At 44.9% G+C, this 22623-nt stretch overlaps 1 protein-coding gene and 1 gene segment (V, D, J or C); both read right to left on the bottom strand.

Moving 5' to 3' along the window:
* Positions 1-481: 481 nt before the first annotated feature.
* LOC116987205 (immunoglobulin lambda-1 light chain-like) lies at positions 482-2428 on the bottom strand. The gene is made up of 3 exons (XM_033043069.1): positions 2262-2428; positions 1796-2140; positions 482-804 (listed from the first exon to the last, which is right to left on the bottom strand). Exons 1-3 carry the CDS (start codon positions 2314-2316, stop codon positions 482-484), a joined length of 723 nt encoding a protein of 240 aa, XP_032898960.1. The 5' UTR covers positions 2317-2428.
* Positions 2429-8853: 6425 nt separating this feature from the next.
* LOC116987467 overlaps positions 8854-22623 on the bottom strand; it is a 50456-nt gene continuing 36686 nt past the window's right edge. Inside the window, 1 exon segment of the C gene segment in view lies at positions 8854-9431. Coding sequence covers positions 9109-9431 — 323 coding nt within the window.

Here is a 22623-nt window from a genome sequence, read left to right as displayed (position 1 = left end):
GTGCGCTAATATGACAATAAAGGCTACTTTACTTGACTTTACTTTACTGAGTTAAAGCGTTCCCACGGTAGACTGTAAAACTGGGAGCCTGGTTCTGGACTCCCCCAACATCGGGAACATACTTCCTGCATCTAGCCTGTCCAATCCCGTAGATACTGAGTAGACCGGTATCTATTTATTTACTTTATTAATGATTTCAATTAAATATTGGGAACATCAGGCCGCAAACGTTATTTCTTGAGTGTTAGTGCTGGACTTTGACTCTACCTTCCTAGTTAGCCGGCGCCTGAGACTGAGCCAAGCAATGTCCAGACCTGACTTCAACACAAAGTGATGGAGGAACTCAAAGGGTCAAGCTCGTCCAACGCTCTGTGTTTTGCTCGTGATTCCTGCATCTGCAGTTCCTCGTGTCTACAGACCAGAGTTGCCACTTGACTCCGAGATTACCTAACTTTGCCAGGTCAGCCTCACGTGTCCAACATCAGATACAGCTGGATCTCACGATATTTGTCTTAAGTGGGTTTGCCTGACTCTGGTGTTTAACCACACAGGAGTAAAGCTCGTGTAAGTTCCAGTCTGAGGCTGTCATAGTCAGGTAACTGCTGAGACTGAACGTGTTGTCCTTATCCTGCTGGATCGGGCTGGTCTCAACGCAGCTATTTTTTGCGCTGCCGTCGACGCTCCATGCAACGGCCACTGAGCCCGGAATAAAGCCGTTCACCAAACACACCAGGGTGGCGGTGCCCTTTGAGGTAACTTCATCGGCTGAAGGCGGCAGGACCGTCACGATCGGTGCCCGAGGATCTGTTTAATAAGAAGTCACATTTAATTGGAGAAATTATGTCGTTGAGATATAATTATTTACCGAAATACATCTCATTAAAGCACTCATTTATTCATTTATAGAAATGTCGTTTTATTCTCGACCTATTTCAAACCATTATAGTGTGTTTATTTTAATTGGGTGAACAATAAATAAAGTGCGTGAAAGCAACTAAAATAGATCCTGTCTACCCTCTGTATAAACACCGGGAAACCATCTGTGATAGATCATGGCTGCAGTATATTGTAAAACTGAATACATTATTATAACTTTTATAATGTTCATTTTACTACACATTTCCGGATTTACATTTATTTAAATATATCAGCAGATATAAACGATTCGCGGTCGCGACATTTATAATAACAGATTTAAACTTATTTAATTGTCGGCGACCATTGAGATGGAGGGTGACGCTATTTAAGTTCGGCAAAAATATATGGAAACTAGTCTTCGAAAGCCACGGTCACCGATTCGCAGATATAGTTCACAAGCAAGAATTACATTATAGTTCGAATTTTCATTTAACTTTGAAATACACAGCTGCGTCCACGAAAAGCTGCTCTACGTATTAAACACAATTTCTGAAGGAAATGTGCGAAACTTTATCTTTTCGCATTTCGCATTTTGATATCCTTGTTCAACCCGTCAACCGGGTTTTTGACAGTGTTGAATATTAACGTTGGTGAACCCCGTTACCCAAGCAATTTCCTTTCATATCTGCACAATCACTACACAATCCGCAATTTATTGAAGGAAGCTCAAGACAAAGCATTAGCTCGCTTTCCCAGTCATTTCATTGAGTTACGTCCAAGTGAACTCGGAACATTTGAATAGCAAGATCGCACCATCTGCACTGAAATACAACAGGCCCAATCAAGTATGATGTGAACTCACGACATTATATCAAGCAATATCTGCATTAAAACAAAAAGAAAACAGCGGGCTGTGCGAAGAACATATTTTACTTACCGCCAATGCCCAGCCTCGTTCCTTTACCGAAATGTAAACCATTATCCCATTTGGCACAGTAATAGTCAGCGGCATCCACCGATTGAACGCTAGATATTGCGAATATTACAGAGCTGCCTGACTCCGAGATGGAAAAACGGTCTGGAATGTCCGTGCCTTTATAAATGGTGCCGCTGCTAGAATGGTAGAATAGATACTTGGGAGTTTTGCCAGGAATCTGTTGGTACCACGAGACTAACTTAGCGCCTGTACTGGAACCCGATATGGTGCAGGATATTTGTATTTCCTGTCCCGTAGAGGTGGACATCGAAGGCGGTTGAGTTACTGTAACTGCCGCGCTTAAGTCTGAGAAAGGAGAAATATCAGAAAAAAAAGAAAATAGTTAAGTTTGTTGAAGTGTGGGAGATAATCCCAAATTAATGGTGAACAGAAATAAGTATAATATCCAGGAAAGTAAAATACTCACAAAATGCGCAAAACACCAACGCACCGACCACACGGATCCAATAAGACATGTTCATTAACCGACTGAGCTCCGATGGGGCGGCAGTTTCCAGGACAAGTGGCGTGTAATCTTGCTCTCTGGCTCTCTTTATAAATGGAATGACGATATGTCACCGTGTGTTTAATTATCCAAACCAATCAAACCGGTATGCTCGTCGAAGCCAATCAAAAATTGCCAGATTCTTCCTCAAAATATTCGCCCCTGTGAAACACGCAGGTCTTATTTTAGAGACTTGTATTTCTAAAAAGCTTCATTCATCCAGCAGAATGAAAAGGATTGTCACAGTTGTCCCTTCTTTATAAACAAACAATCTATAATGTTCAGTATGAACCCTCCGCATATATACACTAAACAGATTGCGAGTTTTAAATATTATATTCGGTAACTGTTTAATCAACAATGAAAACGGAATAGAAATATTTTATCTAAACGGACCAACTGAATCAGTATCGCTGATTTCCTTCGCTCCCTCACCCGCTGAGTTTCTCCAGCATTTTTGTCTACCTCCGTATCGCTGAACATAACATGATCACAGTCACAGCATCAGCACTGTTTTATTAAAAAGCACATTAAATCTATATTTAGATATCTTTGTCATTTTCGAAATGATAAACCCCACAGGCTGCCCTTCTACTTGTGTATCAGATCATTTAGAAAGGACCTGGGGGGAAAGAACATCACTACAGATGTAAGTAAAGTTGCAGTTTTGGAGGCAACTTAGACTACCCGATGTGTGTCGTGCTTGGAAAAGCGGTCTGTGATACTCTCCTATTGTAATGCGCAGTAATTCACGAAACTTGCCTCGACTCAAAGTTGAAAGGTTGCCTGTACCAAATTAATGCATGTATGAGTGAGGTAAAAGGGGTCATGTTGGCTCTCACCGACCACTTCCAGAGTTCTTTCGACTTTGTAGTACGACAGGACGACAGGAATTCTACATACAGCACATCCATATTCAATTAAAGTTGAATAGAACACGGGCACTCCAGCTATCTGGCAAAACTGACAAGGGAGAAACGTGAAGCGCGGTTTTCGGGAAATAGCGAGTGAGAAAAAGTATTACCATGAATAATTGTCCTTAAAGTGTCATTAAACTAGATTAGTTTAGCAGTGAATATGACTGGTCAGCGATCCATTAACTTAACCGTTCATCCTTTCACCACTACGTTTTCCCCATGACCTGCCTGGGATTTCCCAGGTAGCTCCGGTTTCCTCCCACACTACAAGACAGATTGGTAGGTTCATTGGCTTGGTAAAATTATATATTGTCCCTAAAGTGTGTAGGATAATGTTAATGTGCGGGGACTGTTGATCAGTGGGTAGAAGGGCCTGTTTAGGCGCTGTATCTCCAAATTAAACTAAAGTGACTACAAAGTGTACCATCTACAGAATGAGCTGTAATTACGCGCATAAGCCACTCTGAACGTCGGCATGTCACTACGATAAGCAAGTTTACCTAATGTTTATTTACACTGGTCCCTGCTCGCACCGTCCTCATCCTTCTCTCTCTGCTGCACGTTTTAAACTTTGCAACGTGAACACGCGAAAGATTGCACTGGCTCATGGCTGCTCATTATTACCTCCCCAAACGCCGATCCGCACCCTCTTCCCCCCCCCCTCCCCCTCCCCCCCCCACCCTCTCTCAACCCCTCAAACACCGCTCTCCTCCTCCCTTTCCCCCTCTCTCCCCTCTCCCTCTCTCCTCACCCCCTCCCTCCTCCCCTCCAACGCCAACCCCCACCCCACTCTCCCCCACCTCTCCCCCCTACCCACCTCTGCCTCTTCCACCACTCCCCCTACCCCTCTGCCCATCTTCCGCACTCTTATCCTCCCCCTCCCTCACCAATATTCCCCTCTCTCCCCCCTACCCCTCTCCCCCTCTCCCCCTCTCCCCTTCCTATCCCACTCTTCCCCCGCCCCCCTACCACTCTCCCCTCCCTCCACACACTTCCCCCTCTCCCTCCTCCTTCCCCTCCCTCCCCCCCTCCTCCCTCCTCCTCCCTCTCTCCCCTTCCCCCACCTCTCTCTCCCCCTCCCCCACCACTCTCTCATCCCCTCCCCCACCCCACTCTCCTCCTCCCCTTCCCCCCTCTCTCCTCACCCATCTCCCTCCTCCCCTCCCACCCCCTCCTCACCTCTTCACCCCCATCTACCCCCCACCCCTCCCCATCTCTCTTGCACCATTCCCCGCTACCCCTCTCCCACCCCCTAACCCCCTTCCTGACCTCCCCGCTCTCCTCCCACTCCCCACTCTCCTCCCCCTTCCCATCCCCCTCTCTCCCCCCTACCCCGCTCTGCTCTCCCTCCCAAATCTCTCCCGTTTCCTCCTCCCCCTCTCCCCTCCCTCCCCTCCCTCCCCTTTTCTCAACCTCCCCTCTCCCCACCCCGTCTCCCCCTCCCCCCACCTGTGTGTTTGGGGGGTGGTTAGTGTGAGGGTGATGCCCCAGCCCCCCCCCCCCTCCCCCTCTTCCCCCGCAAACGCGCGTTGGGGAAACAGACCCAACGGGTCTGCACTTGGTCTAGTATAATATTAAAACTCTGTGGCTGGCTGCTGGCTGGCTGTGTTTCTGCCTGACATGTGGTTCCCAGCCTGTGGGTGCCAGCCTTTGATTCGTTGCTACGCCAACACCAGACCCACACACGCCCAGAATGTTTCCATTTCGGTAGAGATTTCACTTTTCATTCCAAGTATCCACTCCTGATTAAATTTCGTCGTGTTCATGTACAAATTTTAAATAAAATCATTCATCGCCCCCCCCCCCCCCACCCCCAAACGGGTCTGCACTTGGTCTAGTTTAATTTAAAACCACCTGTGTAACAGTGGCAAACCTGCCTGCCAGAATGCTGGTCCCCCGTCTGTCAAAGTGCAATCCGTCCCTTTTGTACAATTCCCCCTTACTCCAAAACACATCTAAGTGGTCTAAGAATCTAAATCCCTGCCCCTGCACCAGTTCCTCAGCCATACATTCAGGTCCCGTATCTCCCTGTTCCTGCTCTCGTCAGCACGAGGACCTGGAAGCAAACCGAAGTTAACCACCATGGAGGTTTCAGCATTTTCAGCATTTTTCCGAGCTCCCTAAAACGAAACAGACCTTAACCAACATTAGATACAACATGCTGGAGTGACTCAGCGGGACAGGCAACATCTCTGGACAGAAGGAATTTGTGACCTCTCCGGTCGAGACCCTGCTTCAGACCCGAAACGTCACCCATTCATTCTATCTAGAGACGTTTCCTGTCCCGCTGCCTTCCTACACGTTAACTAACACTGTCGGTTTATGGTTCTTTGGCTAAATTAATCCCTATCCATTGATTTATTTTGAGGATTAATGTGTTGTTGGCCAGACACTGCATCGATTTCCTATCCCTATCTATTGCTCTAATACCCTTAGTGAAGATAAGTCGCTTTACTTAGGAGTCCAGGGCCGAAGTATTATATAATATAGTTTATTAAAGTAGGCGAGGGGACGTTTGAAGGGGGCACACTTTGCATGTCTTTTTTAAATAGAAAGTGTGCAACGCTTTGCTAGAAGAAGCGGTGTAAGTAGATACCCAGCAAATTTCAAGAGGCATTTAGGCAAACACGTGAACAGATAGGGAATGGAGGGATATAGACATTATATATGGCAGGCAGATGACATTGGCATTAGGTTCGCACAGACATTGTGGGCCATCGTGGATAGAACTGAAGTTATGACACTGACATCGTGTTTAACAGCATTCATGCGGATGATGAGCAAGAGAGGCCGACAGCATTTATACATGGCATGAGTGTAAGTGCATGATTTTCTCGCCGGTCCTAGCGCTCACACATTGACATCTTCGAAAGGCAACGGTAAAATATTGTAATGACATTACGACACAGGAGAAAATGCGGCCTTTTGGGTCAGTATCAGCTTCTGTCAGATTTGCCCCCCCCCCCGCTGGAAAAATGTTCCCAATGTTGGGCGAGTCCAGAACCAGGGGCCACAGTCTTAGAATAAAGGGGAGGCCATTTAAGACTGAGGTGAGAAAAAACTTTTTCACCCAGAGAGTAGTGAATTTGTGGCATTCCCTGCCACAGAGGGCAGTGGAGGCCAAATCACTGGACGGATTTAAGAGAGAGTTAGAGCTCTAGAGGCTAGTGGGATCAAGGGATATGGGCAGAAGGCAGGCACGGGTTATTGATTGGGGACGATCAGCCATGATCTCATTGAATGGCGGTGCTGGCTCGAAGGGACGAATGGCCTCCTTCTGCACCTATTTTCTATGTTTCTATGTCTCTATGAAAAGATTCAGAACAAAAGAGACCCGATATCGATGACCAGGGAAAGGTGAAGCTCACAATGGATAACTAGGACACTACGGGAACGGAAGAAAAAGGCAAGGCCGGGAAGACTCAAATCTTTGTTTTTGTCTCCTTCATTACAAGCCGCTGAAGAAATTGGGAAGAAAATGGGCATGATACTGGCAGCTCGAGAATAATCGGTTTTGGTCCCTTTGAACAGGGAAGGTATAATGGTGATTTGAATGAGGAGCATAGTCAAGGCGTTTTAATTGACCATTTTTTCCGAGTGAAAGTAGCCTCAGTATTTACAGATTTAGAGGAATTTCCAAAATAACTAACCATCAGGTGAGCAATTGCAGATATGTGACCATTTATTCGAATCAGCAAAAAATGCATACAATCCGGATCATTTAGAAAAGATAAGACACATAATGAGATCATGGCTGAAACTTACAAAATTCTTAGGGAGTTGGACAGGCTAGATGCAGGAAGATTGTGCCCGACGTTGGTGAGGTCCAGGACAGGGGGTCACAGTTTAAGGAAAGGAGGGAAAGATTTTGGGACCGAGATGAGGAAAACATTTTTTCACACATCTCCGGAATCTCTGGAATTCTCTGCCACAGAAGGTAGTTGAGGCCAGTTCATTGGCTATTTGTAAGAGGGAGTTAGATGTGGCCCTTGTGGCTAAAGGGATCAGGGGGTATGGAGAGAAGGCAGGTACAGGATACTGAGTTGGATGATCAGCCATGATCATATTGAATGGCGGTGCAGGCTCGAAGGGCCGAATGGCCTACTTCTGCACCTATTTTCTACGTTTCTATGTTTCTATAAAGCTGGAGTAAATTAGCGGGTCAGACAGCATCACTGGAGAAAATGAATAGGTGACATTTCGCCCCAAAACGTCACCGATTCCTTTTCTCCAGATATGCTTTCTGACCCGCTGATTTAATCCAGATTTTTGTGTCTATCTTTGCTTTAAACCAGCATCTGCACCTCCTTCCCATTCATTAAGACTTAAGCCCAGGTTGCTCATGTAACGTGAAAATAATTGGGAATAAAGCTTGGAATAAGTGAAAAGCGATTGGTGACAGAGGTCAGGGGTTTGTCCGTGACTGATTGTCCTCTAACTATAGCATATAGTTCCCTCATTGTTCACTATTAACCCCGCCCCTGTCCTATTCTCACCCCCTCTCTCTCTCTCTCCCACCCCTCGCTCTCTTTCTGCACGTGTCTATATGAAGCTGCCGTGCACTCATCGCATCTTTCTGTAGATATTATCCTGCTTTATTGAGAGTGTTGTTGCCCAGTTCTACTGTGTTTTTGATTTTCTGTTTTTGGATTGAATTCTGTTTTTAATTTGTGTCTCTATGATGTGTTTATTACTTATTTTATTCCGATTATATGTTTTATTCTGATTACTATGTAAGGTGTCCTTGAGATGTCTGAAAGGCGCCCATTAAATAAAATTTATTATTATTATTATTAATACCACCGTGAGACACGTGCACGCCACATACATCCTCAGTGACTGTTCTGCTAACGCCAATAAACACCCCGTTTCTTTAAAGCTGACAATCAGAAATACTAAAGAAGAAATAAGGTGTAATGTTTGTAAATATTTAAATACAAACCATGTCACCGATTAGTGTGAAAGTCACGGTCTTCTGTGATGAAGGATGGAGGTGCCATGCTTAGTGCGAGGGGTGTAAAGTGCAGGTGCGAACAACCCATAAGTTTATAGAAACCTGCTGATATGTTGGGAATTAATGGCGTTTCCAAATTTCCAGATTTCCACGTATGCACACGTAATTTATTTAATTATGTAACCGGGCACATTATGAACGAAGGCATATTTAACAAACCCTGAACGCACGAGGCTGGTAGGGACGTTTCTTTTATTTTTTCTTAAAACAGCCTGAAACGTCTAATCTATTTCTCACTTCCCACATGCCGCCTGACTTACTGAGTATGAACAGTATTTTCTTTTTATTTCTGTGATATTTTGGGGGTTAAGACTTGGTTGGTTTATACGGTACTTTGTCTGATTCATGTTGCACACGGACTGACAAAGCGCTGTAGAACGCATGGTATAAATGGACGAGCGGCTCACGACTGTTGTACGATTGTAATTAGTGATCGAAATAGAGAATCAAAATCAGTGTTGGTAGCTCAAATCTACGAGACAACACAACCCGTGTTAAGCCATCATGGTTCGGGTCAGAAATAAACCAAAGGGAATCAACAATGCATTTGAAATGCGTTTTTTAAACTTTATTCAACGGCTACAAAGATATCATGGGTACAATAACAACATCCATGCTGTAGGATAACGCAATTGAAACTACTTGATGCATCATTCAAGAACGACATTCTTTCGTAAGAACTACATTTAAAGTGAACTAGTCATAAAAATCGAAGTTTCAACTACAAATGGCATTTCTGAATGAAAACACCGAAGTCCAATACATTACTAACTTTGTCACATGGACGAACCCAATGATGATAAACTAACTTAGTCAGGTCAGCCTCACGTTTCCAACATCAGATACAGCTGGATCTCACGATATTTGTCTTAAGTGGGTTTGCCTGAGCCTGGTGTTTAACCACACAGGAGTAAAGCTCGTGTAAGTTCCAGTCTGAGGCGGTCAGAGTCAGGTAACTGCTGAGACTGAACGTGTTGTCCTTATCCTGCTGGATCGGGCTGGTCTTAACGTCGCTATTTTTTGCACTGCCGTCGACTGTCCACTCAACGGCCACCGAGCCTGGGTTAAAGCCGTTCACCAAACACACCAGGGTGGCGGTGCCCTTTGAGGTAACTTCATCGGCTGAAGGCGGCAGGACCGTCACGATCGGTGCCCGAGGATCTGTTTAATAAGAAGTCACATTTAATTGGAGAAATGCTGTCGTTGAGATATCATTATTTACCGAAAATACATCTCATTAAAACACTCATTTATTCATTTATAGAAATGTCGTTTTATTCTCGACCTATTTCAAACCATTATAGTGTGTTTATTTTAATTGGGTGAACAATAAATAAAGTGCGTGAAAGCAACTAAAATAGATCCTGTCTACCCTCTGTGTAAACACCGGGAAACCATCTGTGATAGATTATGGCTGCAGTATTTTATAAAACTGAATACATTATTATAACTTTTATAATGTTCATTTTACTACAAATTTCCGGATTTACATTTATTTAAATATATCAGCAGATATAAATGATACGCGGTCGCGACATTTATAATAACAGATTTAAACGTATTTAATTGTCGGCGACCATTGAGATGGAGGGTAACGCTATTTAAGTTCGGCAAAAATATATGGAAACTAGTCTTCGAAAGCCACGGTCACCGATTCGCAGATATAGTTCACAAGCAAGACTTACATTATAGTTCGAATTTTCATTTAACTTTGAAATACACCGCTGCGTCCACGAAAAGCTGCTCTACGTCTTAAACACAATTTCTGAAGGAAATGTGCGAAACTTTATCTTTTCGCATTTCGCATTTTGATATCCTTGTTCAACCCGTCAACCGGGTTTTTGACAGTGTTGAATATTAACGTTGGTGAACCCCGTTACCCAAGCAATTTTCTTTCATATCTGCACAATCACTACACAATTCGCAATTTATTGAACGAAGCTCAAGACAAAGCATTAGCTCGCTTTCCCAGTCATTTCACTGAGTTACGTCCAAGTGAACTCGGAACATCTGAATAGCAAGATCGCACCATCTGCACTGAAATACAACAGGCCCAATCAAGTATGATGTGAACTCATGACATTATATCAAGCAATATCTGCATTAAAACAAAAAGAAAACAGCGGGCTGTCCGAAGAACATATTTTACTTACCGCCAATGCCCAGCCTCGTTCCTTTGCCGAAATGTAAACCATTATCCCATTTGGCACAGTAATACTCAGCAGCATCCACCGATTGAACGCTAGATATTGCGAATATTACAGAGCTGCCTGACGCCGAGATGGAAAAACGGTCTGGAATGTCCGTGCCTTTATAAATGGTGCCGCTGCTAGAATGGTAGAATAGATACTTGGGAGTTTTGCCAGGAATCTGTTGGTACCACGAGACTAACTTAGCGCCTGTACTGGAACCCGATATGGTGCAGGATATTTGTATTTCCTGTCCCGTAGAGGTGGACATCGAAGGCGGTTGAGTTACTGTAACTGCCGCGCTTAAGTCTGAGAAAGGAGAAATATCAGAAAAAAAAGAAAATTGTTAAGTCTGTTGAAGTGTGGGAGATAATCCCAAATTAATGGTGAACAGAAATAAGTATAATATCCAGGAAAGTAAAATACTCACAAAATGCGCAAAACACCAACGCACCGACCACACGGATCCAATAAGACATGTTCATTAACCGACTGAGCTCCGATGGGGCGGCAGTTTCCAGGACAAGTGGCGTGTAATCTTGCTCTCTGGCTCTCTTTATAAATGGAATGACGATATGTCACCGTGTGTTTAATTATCCAAACCAATCAAACTGGTATGCTCGTCGAAGCCAATCAGAAATTGCCAGATTTCTCAAAATATTCGCCCCTGTGAAACACGCAGGTCTTATTTTAGAGATTTGTATTTCTAAAAAGCTTCATTCATCCAGCAGAATGAAAAGGATTGTCACAGTTGTCCCTTCTTTATAAACAAACAATCTATAATGTTCTGTGTGAACCCCCCGCATATATACACTAAACAGATTGCGAGTTTTAAATATTATATTCGGTAACTGTTTAATCAACAATGAAAACGGAATAGAAATATTTTATCTAAACGGACCAACTGAATCAGTATCGCTGATTTCCTTCGCTCCCTCACCCGCTGAGTTTCTCCAGCATTTTTGTCTACCTCCGTATCGCTGAACATAACATGATCACAGTCACATCCTCAGCACTTTTTTATTAAAAAGCACATTAAATCTATATTTAGATATCTTTGTCATTTTAGAAATGATAAACCCCACTTATACTTGTGTATCAGATCATTTAGAAAAGACCTGAGGGGACAGAACTTCACTACATATGTCAGTAAAGTTGCCGTTTTTAGAGGCTATTTTTGACTACCCGACGTGTGTCGTGCTTGTAAAAGTGGTCTGTGATCCTATCCTGTTGTAATGCGCAGTAATTCACGACTCAAAGTGTAAAGGTTGCCTGTACCAAATTAATGCACATATGAGTGAAGTAAAAGGGGTCATATTGGCTCTCACCGCCTACTTCCAGAGTTCTTTCGACTTTGAAGTACGACAGGGCGACAGGAATTATATATACAGCACATCCATATTCAATTAAAGTTGAATAGAACACGGGCACTCCAGCTATCTGGCAAAACTGACAAGGGAGAAACTTTGCATCGTGAACACGCGATAGATTGCACTGGCTCATGGCTGTTCATTATTACTTCCGCAAATGCCGATCCGCAGATGCTACATGATGCCCCATAGAGTCAAAGAGAGTCAGTCATAGAGTGTGGAAACAGGCCCTTCGGCCCAACTTTCCCACAGCGACCAACGACCCATCTACACTCGTCCCACTTGCCCGTATTGGGTCCATATCCCTCCAAATCTGTCATATCCATTTACTTGTCTAACTGGTTTTTAAACGTTGGGATAGTCCCTGGCACAACTATCTCCTCTGGCTGTTCCATACCCCCACCACCCTCTGTGGGAAAAAGTTACCCCTCATATTCCTTTCTATTTTTTTTTTAATCTTTTTATTTTGTTTCCAAAAAAAGCAAAAAATAAAACATAAAAAACAGAACAAAAAGAATAACGATAAACATAACAATGGTATTGATACATAGGGATCAGGATTACATTAATTACAGGTATAACCTAATATGAGACCAATGTCAAAATACACAATGAATATCGACCTCCCGGTCTCTATGTTAATATAGTTAAATCTTTAAAAGGAAAACTTATAAATGTAAAAAAAAAGCACAAAAAGAAAAAGAAAAAAAAACAAACAAACCCCCCCCCCCCCAAAGTAAAGAAAGAAAAAAAAGAGAAAAATTGATAATTATAATAATAAAATACGCATAAAAATAAAATAGATTAAAAAAACAAAGCAAAGCAAACCCGAATCTGAACTGAGAATTTCAACAATATAAGTCTGTTTGTCGTCATGTCCGTTTCACCCTATAGAGGTAAAATATTTTTTATAACGGTTAAAGAGGGAGCAATTTATGTTGTATGAAAATGTTCAATACATTTTACCCAAGTCTTATCAAATTTAACTAAGGGTTCAACAGTGTCACTCCTGATTTGTTCTAAATTTAAACATGATATCGTTTCCGAATACCACTGGAGTATGGTCGGAGGGTTGGGAGTCTTTCCATTTAAATAAAATAGATCTTCTGGCGATTATTGTGGTAAAAGCAATCAACCGATGGGCGGAGCGGGACAAATGATTAGAATCTAACATTGGCAGCCCAAAAATTGCAGTAATAGGGTGAGGTTGTAAACCTATCCCTAAGACTACAGAAATAGTATCAAAAAATTATTTCCAATATTTCTCCAAAGAAGGGCAGGACCAAAACATATGGGTCAGTGAGGCCACTTCAGATTTACATCTGTCACAGGTAGGATTTATATGACCAAAAAAACGAGCTAACTTATCTTTTGACATATGAGCTCTGTGAACCACCTTGAATTGTATTAAAGCGTGTCTTGCACACATTGAATAGGAACCCCTCAGATTCCTGTTAAATCTTTGCCCGTCACCATGAACCCGGTCCTCCTCTGGGCAAGGGACTGTACATCCACCCGATCTATTCCTCTCACGACCCTATACACCTCTATAAGATTTCCCCTCAACTTCCTGCGCTCCAAGGAATAGAGTCCCAGTCTACTCAACCCCTCCCTATACCTCAGACCATCTAGTCATGGCAACATCCTCGTAAATCCTGTACCATTTCCAGCTTGTCGAAATCTTTCCTATACGATGGTGCCCAGACTGAATACAATACTCTAAATGCGGCGTCACCAACGTCTTATACATCTGGAACAAGACCTCCCAACCTCTATACTCATTACTCTGGCTGATGAAGGCCAATGTGCCAAAAGCCTTTTTGACCACCCGATCTACCGTCGACTGCGTAGGTCCTGCCTATGTTAGAATTCCCAAAATGCAACACTTCACATTTCTCTGCATTAAATTCCATCAACCATTCCTCAGCCTACCTGGCCAATTGATCCAGATCCTGCTGCACTTTTTTCACAACCATCTCTACTATCTGCAAAACCTCCCACGTTTGTATCATCTGCAAACTTGCTAATCTTATCAAGTATGATCCCATTCAAATCATTGATATAGATGACAATCATTAACGGGCCCAGCTCCGAACCCTGAGGCACACCCCGTGTTACTCCAGCACTTTGTGTTTTATCATGATTCCAGCATCCGCAGTTCCTTGTGTCTCTGTGTTCCCACTTTTGGATGGGCAATAAATACTCCGTTCCCAGAGACACAATCATCATACAAATGAATAGCGTTGATGAATTAGATGTGTCCAAGTTAGATAGAAACATAGAAAATAGGTGCAGGAGGAGGCCATTTGGCCCTGAGCCTGCACCGCTATTCATTGTGATCATGGCTGATCATCCACAATCAGTAACCCGCGCATGCCTTCTCCCCATAACCCTTGATTCCGCTAGCCCCGAGAGCTTCTATCTAACTTTTAAATTCGTCCAGTGAATTGGCATTTACGGCCTTCTGTGGTAGAGTATTCCACACATACACAACTCTCTGGGTGAAAGTTTTTTCTCCTCTCAATTTTAAATGGCCTCCACTTTATTCTTAGATTGTGGCCCCTGGTTCTGGGCTCCCCCATCATTGGGAACATTGTTCCTGCGACTAGCTTGTCCAGTTCTTTTATAATTGTATACGTTTCTATAAGATGCCCCCTCATCCTTCTAAATACCATTGAATACAAGCCCAATTTTTCCAGTCTTTCCTCATATGAGATTCCCGCCATCCCAGGGATTAACCTCTTAAACCTACGCTGCACTGCCTCAATAGCAAGGATGTCCTACCTCAAATTAGGAGACCAAAACTGCACACAATACTCGAGATGTGGTCTCACCTTGTACAACTGCAGAAGGATCTCTTTACTCCTCTAGTCAAAACCTCTCGTTATGAAGGCCAACGCCTCATTAGCTTTCTTCACTGCCTGCTGTATCTGCATGTTTTCTTTAATTGACTGGTGTACATGGACACTCAGGTCTCGCTGCACTTCCATTTTTCCTAATCTGACACCATTGAGATTCGATTGAAATTTACCTCCTTGTTCTTGCCACCAAAATGGATAAACTCACAATTGTCTACATTATACTGCATCTGACTTGCATCTGCCCACTCACTCAACCTGTCCAAGTCACCCTGCAACCTCCTAGCATCCTCTTCGCCGTTCACAATGCCACCCAATTTTGTGTAATCTGCCAATTTGCTAGTGTTACTTTGAATCCCATCATCTAAATCATTAATATATATATTGTAAATAGTTGCGGCCCCAACACCGAGCCTTGCGGCACTCCACTCGCCTCTGCCGGCCATTCTGACAGGGACCCGTTTATTCCTACTCTTTGTTTCCTGTTTCCAAACCAATCCTCTATCCATGTCAATGCCATGTCAAAGATTGAGCAGAGTGCATTGATGAAGGATTGTTTAAAGTTTAACAGTCAAGAAAGTGGACATGGTGTACGATCAAAACAGCGTTGTCCCCGCTGCACTTCCAGATGTCTATTGGGATATCTCAATTTCATTCTGAGAGACATCCGAGACTAGCTCGGCCCTTGCTTTAATAACTAGCTTACCGTTACTTATGTACAAAGAAGAACAACTAGTTTTAAAACTGAGTTTACTTTTGTTTCGAGATCAGATTTATTCATTGTATAAATGAATATTTCGATCCAGCTCACGGAACTCATCTTCATGAGACACAAAGAAAGACTGCACATTAGATCATGACCCAGAAATGTGCAAGGACTTTCGAGTTCTCCAGACCAGCTATAGCAAACAGGAATCTGGAAGAGGAGAAATTCATGTGACTTCTTATTATTAACCGCCGTCTCTATCAGTTCAGGCTTAACGAGCAGAAGGGAGTGAGATTTCCTGCTTTATGAATATTTTCTCGTATTTTCTATAAGACAGATCGTGTTGGAACCAAATTAATCTATCTCCATTCCATCTCATTCCAGTTCCCCACTCAATACCAAATTCTCAAGACTCTGATATTGCATCAAAAATAGCAAAATGGCTGTGATCACATCCTCGCCACATGTCGTGATAACCTCAGCTCCGAAAACGTTCAAGAAGTCCGACATTTTACAGGATTAAGTTTTTATTTTAATGACATAATCCCATCCTTTGTCTCTCTTTGCCACAAGTGCAACAAGCCCACAGTCTGTGCCGTCAACATAATGCATTCTAATCATATTGTATAGCCTCAACAAAATGGTCTCCAAGGCATTCAAGAACCAGACGCATAATTCATGTTCATAAATTCATTGTTCTAGGAGCAGAATTAGGCCATTCGGCCCATCAAGGTTGCTCCACCATTCAATAATGGCTGATCCAACTTAACCTTTCTACCCCATTCTCATGTCTTATTTCCGTACTCACTGCCACCCATAACCAATAAAGAATCTGTCAATCACGAATTTAAAATTGTTAAATTATTAAAGATGTACTTGCAGCGTATTTGGAAAGCAATGAAGGGATCGGACAACGTCAGCATGGATTTATGAAGTGGAAATCATGCTTGACTAATCTTCTGGAAACGTTTGAGGATGTAACAAGTCGAATGGAAAAGGGAGAGCCAGTTGATGTGTTGTATCTGGACTTTCAACAATCCTTTGACAAGGTCCCACACAAGAGATTAGTGTGCAACATTAGAGCACATGGTATTGGGAGTAGGGTATTGACATGGATAAGGAACTGGTTGGCTGGCAGGAAGCAATGAGAAGGAATTAATGTGTCCTTTTCAGAATGGCAGGCAGTGACTAGTGGGGTGTCGCAAGGCTCAGTGCTGGATCCCCAGTTATTTACAATGTATATTAACGATCTAGATTAGGGAATTAAAAGTAACATTTCCAAGTTTGCGGATGACACAAAGCTGGGTGACAGTGTGAGCTGTGAGGAAGGTGGTATGGGGCTGTAGGGTGAATTGGATAGGTTGGGTGAGCGGACTATGTCCCTCATTCAAATCGCCATTATACCTTCCCTGTTCAAAGGAACCAATTCCGAATACTCTCGAGCTGCCATGATCATGCCCAATTTCTTCCCAATTTCTTCTGCGGCTTGTAATTTTTCTGAAGGAGCCAACAGCAGACATTTGAGTCTTCCCGGCCTTGCCTTTTTCTCCCTATCCCCTAGTGTCCTGGTTGTCCATTGTGAGCTCCACCTTTCCCTGATCGTCGATATCGGGTCTCATTTGTTCTGAATCTTTTCATAGAAACATAGAAACATAGCAAATAGGTGCAGAAGGAGGCCATTCGGCCCTTCGAGCCAGCACCGCCATTCATTGCGATCATGGCTGATCGTCCCCAATCAATAACCCGTGCCTGCCTTCTCCCCATATCCCTTGATTCCACTAGCCTCTTGAGCTCTATCTAACTCTCTCTTAAATCCATCCAGTGATTTGGCCTCCACTGCCCTCTGTGGCAGGGAATTCCACAAATTCACAACTCTCTGGGTGAAAACGTTTTTTCTCACCTCAGTCTTAAATGGCCTCCAAGACTGTGGCCCCTGGTTCTGGACTCGCCCAGCATTGGGAACATTTTTCCTGCATCTAGCTTGTGCAGTCCTTTTATAATTTTATATGTTTCTATAAGATCTCCCCTCATCCTTCTAAATTCCAGCGAATACAAGCCTAGTCTTTTCAATCTTTCCTCATAGGACAGTCCCGCCATCCCAGGGATCAATCTCGTCAACCTACGCTGCATTGCTTCAATCACAAGGATGTCGTTCCTCTGATTAGGAGACCAAAACTGTACGCAATACTCCAGATGTAGTCTTACCAGAGCCCTATACAACTGCAGAAGAACCTCTTTACTCCTATACTGAAATCCTCTTGTTATGAAGGCCAACATTAGCTTTCTTCACTGCCTGCTGTACCTGCACGCCAACGTTCAGTGCCTGGTGTACAAGGGCGCCCAGGTCTAGCTGCACCTCCCCGTTACCTAACCTAACCCCATTGAGATAATAATCTTCTCCCTTGTTGTCGCCGCCAAAGTGGATAACCTCACATTTATCCATATTAGACAGCATCTGCCCACTCACTCAACCTGTCCAGGTCACCCTGCAACCACCTAACATCCTCTTCACAGTTCACACTGCCACCCAGCTTTATGTCATCCGCAAACTTGCTAGTGTTGCTCCTAATTCTCACTTCCAAATCACTAATATATACGGTAAACAGTTGCTGCCCCAACACCGAGCCTTGCGGCACTCCACTCGCCACTGCCTGCCATTCTGAAAAGGACCCGTTCACTCCTACTCTTTGCTTCCTGTCTGCCAACCAATTTTCTATCCATGTCAACACCCTATTCCCACTACCGTGTGCTCTAATTTTAGTCACCAGTCTCCCGTGCGGGACCATATCAAAGGCTTTCTGAAAGTCTAGATATACTAAATCCACTGGCTCCCCTTTATCCATTTTACTTGTCATATCCACAAAAAATTCAAGAAGAGTAATCAAGCATGATTTCCCTTTCATAAATCCATGTTGACTTGGACTAATCCTTTTACTGCTATCCAAATGCCCCATTATTACATCTTTAATAATTGACTCCAGCATCTTTCCCACCACCGAAGTCAGGCTAACTGGTCTGTAATTCCCCGTTTTCTCTCTCACTCCTTTCTTGAAAAGTCGGATAACATTAGCTATCCTCCAATCCACAGGAACTGATCCTCAATCCATTGAACATTGGAAAATGATCACCAGTGCGTCCACTATTTCTAGAGCCACCTCCCTGAGGAACCTGGGATGCAGACCTGTTTGGATTCCTTTCCAGTCGACCTTGGCCAGCTCCTCTCTCATGCCTTCATGGTCCCCTTTGTTCAATTGCATCACTGACACTTCCGATTTAACCTTCTCCTTCTCAAATTGCAGATTAAAATTTATCATATTATGATTACGACCTCCAAGCGGTTCCTTTAACTCGAGTTCTCATATCAAATCTGGTTCATTAGCCAACACTAAATCCAGAATTGCTGTTTCTCTGGTCGTTTCCATTACAAGAGCTCTTAGAATCCATCTCGGAGGCACTCGGAGAGAGTATGCAGAAACTCTCTTTCTTGGGATCCTGAACCAACCTGATTTCCCCAGTCTACCTGCATATTGAAATCCCCCATCACCACAGTGGCATTACCTTTGTTACATGCCGGTTTTAACTCCTGCTGCAAATTACACCCTACATCCGGGCTACTATTTGGGGGTCTGTAGGTAACATCAATTAGTGTCTTCTTGCCTTTACATTTCCTCAACTCAATCCACAGTGCCTATGTCTTCCTTCACAAGAGACTGAATCCCATCCCTCACCAGCAGAGCTACCCCATCCCTCCTCTGCCCACCTGCCTGTCTTTTCCTTTCCATAGGATGTATAACCCTGAATATTGTTCCCAGACCCGATCCTCCTGCAGCCACGTCTCAGTAATCCCCACAATGTCATATCTACCAACCTCTAACTGAGCCTCAAGCTCATCTATATCTATCTTCTATATCTATACCGATCTACCTATATTTAAAGCTCTGTGGCTGGCTGGCTGTGTGTGTTTCTGCCTGACTTGTGGTTGCCAGACTTTGATTCGTTGCTACGCCAACACCAGACGCAGAAACGCCCAGAGTTTTCCATTTCGGTAGAGATTTCACTTTTCATTCCAAGTATCCACTCCTGATTAAAGTTCGTCGTGTTTATGTACACATTTTTAATAAAATCCTTCTCCCCCCCCCCCCCAAATTAAAAATAAACAGTTCTCACCCATAGAATGTTGTTGAACGTTCCATCGTGTGAGATCACAATGCCCAATGCTCACAGATGTCCAATCGGAATGGATCCATTTACATATGCCTTTGCAGCAGCCCCAGCTCCAGCCCCTCCCCCCACCCCCGCAGCCTGTGTCGAAGCGCGTCATCACGTGTGTGGGAATAGAGAAAGTGGATTGGGGTGATAGGGAATGGGGAACAGATGGACTGTCCCTAACCCTCCCCCTTCCACTATCCATCCCCACTATTTCCCCTCTCTCCCCCCACCCCTCTCCCCCTCACTCCATACTCTTCCCCCTCCCTCCCCTATCCCATCTCCCTCCTCCCCTCCCTCCCTCCTCCCCCCTCCCCACAACTCTCTCCCCCTCCCCACACTCCTCCCCTCCCCACCCCTCTCTCCTCCTCCCTCTTCATCTCCCTCTCCTCACACCTACCCCTCTCCTCCCCCTCCTGCTCCCACCCCCATCCTTCTCTCCCCCCACCCCCGTCAATCTATCCCCCCGCCCCCTACCCCTGTCCCTCTTCCACCACCCCCCTACCCCTCTCCCCCTGCCTCCCCACTCTTCCCCTTCTCTCCCCCATTAACACCCCTCTCCCTCCACCACCCCTCTCTCTCCCCCTCCCTTCCCCCTCGATCCCCTCTATCCCCCACCCTTTCCCCTACCCCTCTGTCCCTCTTCCGCCACTCCCCCTACCCCTCTCCCCCTCCCTCTCCCACTTCCACGACTCCGCCTACACCTCTCGCCCTCCATCCCCAGTCTTCCACTTATCTCCCCCCAACCCCCCCATCCCCCACTCCTCCCCATCTCCCTCCCCACCCCTCTCTCTCTCCCCTCCCTTCCCTCTCCCTCCCCACTCTTCCCCCTCTCTCCGCTCTCCCCCTCCCTCCACACTCTCCCACCTCTCTACCCCCTGCCCCTCTCCCCCTCCCTCCACACTCTTCCACCTCTCCCTCCTCCCTCCCCTCCATCCTCCCCTCCCTCTCTCCTCTCTCCCCCTCCCCCACCCTCTTCCCCCCCCCAACCTCTCTCACCCCCTCCCGCACCCCTCTCCTCCTTCCTTTCCCCCTCTCTCCCCTCTCCCTTTCTCCTCACCTCTCTCCCCCCTCCTCTCCCACGCCAACCCCCACCCTCTCTCCCCCCACCTCTCCCCCCTACCCACCTCTGCCTCTTCCACCACTCCCCCTACCCCTCTGCCCCTCTTCCGCACTCTTATCCTCCCCCTCCCTCACCACTATTCCCCCACTCTCTCCCCTACCCCTCTCCCCCTCTCCCCCTCCCATCCCACTCTTCCTCCGCCCCCCTACCACTCTCCCTTCACACTCTTCCCCCTCTCCCTCCTCCTTCCCCTCCCTCCAAACCTTTTCGCCCATAGAGTTGTGAATTTGTGGAATTCCCTGCCACAGAGGGCAGTGGAGGGCAAATCACTGGATGGATTTAAGAGAGAGTTAGAGCTCTAGAGCTCTAGAGGCTAGTGGAATCAAGGGATATGGGCAGAAGGCAGGCACGGGTTATTGATTGGGGACGATCAGCCATGATCTCATTGAATGGCGGTGCTGGCTCGAAGGGCCGAATGGCCTCCGGCTGCACCTATTTTCTATGTTTCTATGTTTCTATGAAAAGATTCAGAACAAATGAGACCAGATATAGATGACCAGGGAAAGGTGGAGCTCACAGTGGATAACCAGGACACTACGGGAACGGAAGGAAAAGGCAAGGCCGGGAAGACTCAAATCTTTGTTTTTGGCTCCTTCATAAAAATTACAAGCCGCAGAAGAAATTGGGAAGAAAATGGGCATGATAATGGCAGCTCGAGAGTTATCGGAATTGGTTCCTTTGAACAGGGAAGGTATAATGGTGATTTGAATGAGGGGCATAGTCAAGCCGTTTGAATTGACCATTTTTTTCCGAGTGAAAGTAGGCTCAGTATTTACAGATTTAGAGGAATTTCCAAAATAACTAACGATCAGGTGAGCAATTGTACGTATGTGACCATTTATTCGAATCAGCAAAAAATGCATACAATCCGGATCATTTAGAAAAGATAAGACACATAATGAGATCATGGCTGAAACTTACAAAATTCTTAGGGGGTTGGACAGGCTAGATGCAGGATTGTTCCCGACGTTGGGGAGGTCCAGGACAGGGGGTCACAGTTTAAGGAAAGGGGGGAAATCTTTTGGGACCGAGATGAGGAAAACATTTTTTCACACAACTCTGGAATCTCTGGAATTCTCTGCCACAGAAGGTAGTTGAGGCCAGTTCATTGGCTATATTTAAGAGGGAGTTAGATGTGGCCCTTGTGGCTAAAGGGATCAGGGGGTATGGAGAGAAGGCAGGTACAGGATACTGAGTTGGATGATCAGACATGATCATAGTCAATGGCGGTGCAGGCACGAAGGGCCGAATGGCCTACTCCTGCACCTATTTTCTATGTTTCTATTTTCTATAAAGCTGGAGTAAATTAGCGGGTCAGACAGCATCTCTGGAGAAAATGAATAGCTGACATTTCGGATCGAGACCTTTCTTCAAACAGTCTGAAGAAGCGTCTCGCCCCAAAACGTCACCGATTCCTTTTCTCCAGAGATGCTTTCTGACCCGCTGATTTACTCCAGATTTTTGTGTCTATCTTTGCTTTAAACCAGCATCTGCAGCTCCTTCCCATTCATTAAGACTTAAGCCCAGGTTGCTCATGTAACGTGAAAATAATTGGGAATAAAGCTTGGAATAAGTGAAAAGCGATTTGTGACAGAGGTCAGGGGTTTGTCCGTGACTGATTGTCCTCTAACTTTAGCATATAGTTCCCTCATTGTTCACTGTTAACCCCGCCCCCGTCCTATTCTCACCCCCTCTCCTCCCCCCCCCCCCTCTCTCTCTCTCTCTCCCACTCTCGCTCTCTTTCTGCACGTGTCTATATGAAGCTGCCGTGCATTCATCGCATCTTTCTGTAGATATTATCTTGCTTTATTGAGAATGTTGTTGCCCAGTTCTAGTGTAATACCACCGTGAGACACGTGCACGCCACATACAAACTCAGTGGCAGTTCTGCTAACGCCAAT

Source organism: Amblyraja radiata, chromosome 25 (assembly GCF_010909765.2).
Source record: "Amblyraja radiata isolate CabotCenter1 chromosome 25, sAmbRad1.1.pri, whole genome shotgun sequence".
NCBI lineage: Eukaryota > Metazoa > Chordata > Chondrichthyes > Rajiformes > Rajidae > Amblyraja > Amblyraja radiata.
Note: the sequence above shows the minus strand (reverse complement) of the source record. Positions and strands in the feature narration are given on the sequence as shown.